The sequence below is a fragment of the Chenopodium quinoa genome, unplaced genomic scaffold (assembly GCF_001683475.1).
Source record: "Chenopodium quinoa cultivar QQ74 unplaced genomic scaffold, ASM168347v1, whole genome shotgun sequence".
Taxonomy (NCBI): Eukaryota; Viridiplantae; Streptophyta; class Magnoliopsida; order Caryophyllales; family Amaranthaceae; genus Chenopodium; species Chenopodium quinoa.
In genome coordinates, this window is record NW_018742204.1 from 19,515,008 (window position 1) to 19,521,007 (window position 6,000).

The 6,000-nt window shown below is 40.6% G+C and overlaps 1 protein-coding gene across 1 annotated transcript; it reads left to right on the forward strand.

The window, feature by feature from the left end:
• The first annotated feature begins 5,324 nt into the window (after positions 1 to 5,324).
• LOC110683339 lies at positions 5,325 to 5,666 on the forward strand. Its single transcript, XM_021859720.1, has one exon. The coding sequence runs from the start codon at positions 5,325 to 5,327 to the stop codon at positions 5,664 to 5,666; it is 342 nt and encodes a 113-aa protein (XP_021715412.1).
• Positions 5,667 to 6,000: the final 334 nt, after the last annotated feature.

Below are 6,000 nucleotides of genomic sequence, written 5' to 3' on the forward strand. Positions count from 1 at the left end.
AAGACCTGTTTCCCAGTGGAGTTCGATCCTACTTCCCTATCTACTTTAGTTAGTGATTTAGGTAATTATTTTTTATTAGGGGATACGACTTTACCCTATCAAAATTTGGGGTAGTTGCCGGGGAAACGGTTTTATTTTTGTTTTCTGATTATATTTTTGTAGTCTAGATTATCCCCCTTTTTGCCTCAGAGAACATTAGTTCTTTGAGGCAATTCTCATATTTGTCTTTAGTTCTTTGTTTATGCCCAGGTGTTCCAGATTAGGTTACATCCCTTTTGATCCTGAGATCGAGCGTTCTTTTCATAGGCAAAGGAGACTCTATAGAAAAATTCTGGCGGGTTCTGAGGAGGACAACGATCGAAGAGATCCTCCCCCTGATTCTAGTGACACAGATATTCCTTCAGATTCAGAATCAGAGATGACGGCCCAGAAGAAACTCAGTGACTATTCGCAACCGAAGCTCACAGATTTCCCGCACCTTACTCCCACTCCGGCTCTAGATGGAGTTCAATTTGAGATCAAGCCCCAATTTATCACTATGATAGAGAGGAAGCAGTTCAGCGGAGCTAAGGGTTAAGATCCCAATCTTCACATCGCAGATTTCTGCCAATATTGTAACACCATTAGACAAGTCGGGGTCACGCAAGACCAAATCAGGGAGATTCTTTTTCCCTTTTCATTATGTGGCAAAGCAAATATGCTTTAATGGTTTGAATAGAACTGCACTTGGTATTACTGACTGGGAAACTCTTGCTTTGAATTTTTATAATAAATATTATCCTGCAAAGAGAACAGCGGTGCTAAGGAGTGTTATTCAGAACTTCGCTCAAGAGGCCGACGAAACATTATATGAGGCTTGGGAGAGGTTCAAGGATCTACAGAGAAAGTGCCCCCACCACAATCTAGCACAATGGCAATTGATCCAAGCATTTTATAATGGACTTGGAAATTCTTCTAGATCAGTACTAGATTCGGCAGCTAGTGGGAGGTTTATGAATTTAAATGTGGATGATGCAGGACAGGTTATCGAAGACATGGCAATACACAATTCCCAATATGGGAATCCGAGAGGGTTTGCAAATAAAGGAAAACATAGTGTCGATTCCGTATCCTTTTTGCAAGCTCAATTAACATCTATTTGTCAAAAACTAGATAATCTTACTGCTGCTCCTAACTCTGTAGCTAATGTTTCTGCTGTTGCTAACCATGAAGCTTTTTGTGAAAATTGTGGAATTGTAGGTCATTGGGAGCAAGATTGTAGGAGCTCTATGGAACAAGTTAATGCCTTTCAAACCTATAGGCAAAATAACCCCTATTCCAATTCCTACAATGCCGGTTATAAAAATCATCCTTATCTTTCATACCGGAGCACCAATGTACAAAATCCTCCACCTCCACAACAACCACAACAGCAAACACCACCACAGCAAAAATATTATCATCCTAATTCTGGCCAGAAAAGCCAAGCATCACCCTCATCATCTTCCGACCCTGCCGTGACAGAAATTAGAGCAATGCTTGCCAACATGCAAAAGCATATGGAAAAGCATATGGAGAGTAGGGAAGCGCAAATTGATTCTATCCTAGCCCATAATAAAATCATGGACAATCAAGTTGCACAACTTTCATCTACCCTACAATCCCGTCAGCAGGGAGCTCTACCATCACAACCTATCCATCCTACAGATCATGCTAATGCAATCACTCTAAGGAGTGGTTCACATTATGACGGACCTCCTATGCCAAAGGAAGATAGACCCGTTCCTGATCTAGATTCCTCTATACCAAACGGTAATCCTGCTAGCCCTGCAGGGCTACAAATAGATACTAACCCTACTAATGTTTCTGTGCAGGGTAAATTGCAGGATAAGAGAGGAGATGTGCAGAGCCCAGTTATTAAGCTTCCATTCCCTAATAGACAAATGAAGAGTAAGCTTGATAAACAATTCGGTAAGTTTTTAGAGGTTGTGAAAAACCTGCAGGTAACAGTTCCTTTCACTGATTTAATCACTCAAGTACCTGCTTATGCTAAATTTATAAAAGACATTATGACTAGGAAAAGGGCCTTTAATGAAGTAGAAACTGTAGCTTTCACAGAGGAGTGTAGCGCTTATTTGCAAAATAAATCCCCTCCTAAATTAAAGGATCCCGGTAGTTTTTCTATCCCTTGTCACATTGGGAATGTTTTTATTGACAAAGCTTTGTGTGATTTGGGTGCTAGTGTCAGTGTCATGCCATCATCTATCTGCGCTAAATTAAATATGGGAGAGTTAAAAATTACTAATATAACTTTGCAAATGGCAGACCGTTCGGTAAAATACCCATTAGGTGTTTTAGAGGACGTACTTGTCAGAGTTGGTAAATTTTTCATTCCTGTTGATTTTGTTGTTTTAGATATGGCAGAGGACACACAAATACCCATTACATTAGGTACGCCTTTCCTCCACACTACAGGAGCGATTATTGATGTAAAAAATGGTAAACTAACCCTTTCTGTAGGTGACGATAATGTTACCTTCAATTTAGGGAAGGTTTTGAAAGGGCCTATGTTAGAGGAAAATTGTTGCTACATTGATACAATTGATATAATGGACAATATTTGTGATGATAGCTTGCCACAGGTTCTTGTGAAGGATCCCTTACAGGAAGTTCTCTGCGGGAATTTATCTAGCGACAATGCAAGCGTTTGGGGTAATGAGGTACAGGATATTGAAAAGGCTCTTTCCTTAAAAGAGTTAAGCCCCAAGGAGACAATGAAGTTAGTAAATTTAGTTCAGGAATCAAAACCTGAGGAGGTCAAGAAACCTGAGCTAAAACCACTCCCTTCTCATTTAAAATATGTTTTTCTCGATGAACTGGAACTACACCCCGTGATCATCAGTACTGCACTCACTGACCTACAATCTTCCCAACTTCTAGGGGTTCTCAAAACCCATAAGAAGGCTATAGGGTACAGTATTGATGATCTCAAGGGTATTAGCCCTGACTTTTGTATGCACAGGATACATCTAGAGGAAAATTACAAGCCCTGAATTCAACCCCAACGAAGATTAAATCCCAACATGCAGGAAGTAGTCAAGAAGGAGGTGATGAAATTACTTGATGCAGGTATTATCTATCCTATTTATGAATCCAAGTGGGTAAGTCCTGTGCAGGTAGTGCCAAAGAAGGGTGGGATGACTGTGATAACAAATGAAAAAAATGAATTAATTCCCACTAGAACTGTAACAGGGTGGAGAATGTGCATAGACTATCGTAGATTAAATATCGCCACTAAAAAGGATCACTTCCCTCTTCCCTTTATAGATCAAATTCTTAAGAGGTTAGTCAATCACAAATTCTTTTGCTATTTGGATGGGTATTCAGGATTTTTCCAAATTCCGATTCACCCTGAAGATCAGGAAAAGACTACCTTTACATGCCCTTATGGCACTTTTGCATATCGTAGAATGCCCTTTGGTTTATGTAATGCACCCGCTACCTTTCAACGTTGCATGATGAGTATTTTTTCTAATTTCATAGAGTCTATTATGGAGGTCTTTATAGATGATTTTAGCGTATATGGTTCTTCATTTGATTCATGTTTAAATAATCTCGCTAAAATTTTGAAAAGATGTGAAGAGTGCAACTTAGTCCTTAATTGGGAAAAATGTCACTTTATGGTGACAGAGGGAGTAGTCCTTGGCCATATTGTATCTGATAAGGGCATACAAGTAGACAAGGCTAAAATATCAGTGATTGAGCAATTACCTCCCCCAGTCAATGTTAAGGGAGTTAGAAGCTTCTTGGGTCATGCGGGGTTTTATCGCCGCTTTATCAAAGATTTTTCTAAAATTGCTAAACCACTGACACAGCTTTTGCTCAAGGATTCCCCATTTATTTTTACTGACGAGTTTCTTGAGGCTTTTAACAGGATTAAGCAGGCTTTGATATCGGCACCCATCATATGTGCTCCTGATTGGAACCTTCCCTTCGAGATCATGTGTGATGCAAGTGACTTTGCACTAGGAGTCGTGCTCGGACAGAGGAAGGACAAGGTTTTCCATGCTATTTATTATGCTAGCAAAACCTTGGATGAAGCCCAAGTCAACTATGCCACCACAGAAAAGGAGTTTCTTGCTGTTATTTATGCTTTAGAAAAATTTAGATCATATCTAGTTGGTTCTAAAGTTATTGTTTTTACTGATCATGCAGCACTAAAATATTTGATAGCCAAGGCGGAATCAAAGCTAAGGCTACTCCGGTGGGTTCTCTTGCTCCAAGATTTCAACATAGAAATAAAAGATAAAAAGGGAGCAGAGAACGTTGTGGCAGACCACTTGTCACGTATCAGGTATGATGAGGGTAAGGATTCTTTACCTATAGATGATTCTTTCCCTGATGACAACCTATATGCAGTTGTAGAGCAACACCCATGGTATGCAGATTTCGCTAATTATTTAGTGGGTGGTACTCTACCTCCTGACTTGTCTTATCAACAGAAAAAGAAATTCCTTTATGATGTTAAACATTATTTTTGGGATGATCCTTTTTTGTTTCGTGAGTGTGCAGATGGAATATTTCGCAGGTGTGTTCCCGAATGGGATGCTCATGGCGTTCTTACCGCCTGTCATACCTCACCTTATGGAGGACATCACGGCCCCAGTAAAACGGTGGCTAAGATTAATGAGTCAGGCTTCTATTGGCCTACTATGTTTAAAGATGCTTACACTTTTGTGCAGGCTTGTGACTCTTGCCAGAGGACTGGCAACATTTCGCGGAGGCATGAGATGCCCCGAACTGGGATTCTTGAAGTTGAAATATTTGATGTTTGGGCTATCGATTATATGGGGCCGTTCCCATCTTCCAATGGGAATTGTTACATACTTGTAGCCGTAGATTATGTGTCCAAGTGGGTAGAAGCCATAGCTTCACCAACAAACGATTCTAAGGTAGTCATCAAGCTCTTTAAGAAGATCATATTTCCCAGGTTTGGTGTTCCACGGGCTATTATTAGTGATGGGGGACACACTTCCATGAAAGACAATTGGATAACCTCCTTAGGAAGTATGGTGTGTATCATGGAATCGGGCTTAGTTACCATCCCCAAACTAGTGTTCAAGTTGAGGTCTCTAATAGGGAAATCAAGGTGATCTTAGAGAAGGTAGTAGCCAAGTCAAGGAAGGATTGGAGTATGAAGCTTGATGACACACTTTGGGCATACCGAACAGCATTTAAGACACCGATTAGTACTTCACCTTATAGATTAGTTTATGGTAAGGCATGTCATTCATCTTCCCGTAGAATTGGAGTACAAAGCCTTTTGGGCGATCAAAGAGATTAATATGGACTGTAAGGCCGTGGGTAAGAAGAGACTTCTTCAACTCAATGAGTTGGATGAGTTTAGATTGTCGGCATATGATAGTGCACGGATCTACAAGGAGAAGACCAAGAAGTGGCATGACAAGAGGATCTTACCAAGAGAGTTTGCACTGGGTGATAAGGTTCTTCTCTTTAATTCTAGATTGAAGATTTTCCCAGGAAAGTTGAAGTCTAGGTGGTCCAGTCCCTTCACTGTCACAAAGGTGAACAAGTTTGGTTCGGTGGAGTTGGTGAATGACAAAGGTGAAGAGTTCAAGGTAAATGGCCAAAGGTTGAAAGTGTATCATGAAAGGTGCTACCATTAGAGATGTGGAGGAGACTCTCCTAACTCCACTTCTAATATGAGCTTCAAGGTGGTAAGAAGGTCGTGCGGGACCTAGATAAACCAGCGCTTTGCGGGAGGTAACCCGTATTTCATGCTTTTTAGGCTAGTTTCCCTTTTCCTTATTTTTTATTTTTATTTTAGAGAGGCGAGGAGAGTGATATTTCACCAGTTATAAGTGTTGTTGTACAGGTATGAATTTGACAGGTATAAAGACTTAGAAAAATTTGAAGAAGAAAAGAAATCGGAGAAAAAGGAGTGCAGTCGAGTTGGGCTCGGGCCCGATCGGGCGAGGCTCGCCCGATCGGGCGCGCAAG

What these genes read in the sequence shown, in the direction of transcription:
- LOC110683339 (XM_021859720.1), top strand. Translation starts at nt 5,325, where the DNA reads ATGGACTGTAAGGCCGTGGGTAAGAAGAGACTTCTTCAACTCAATGAG.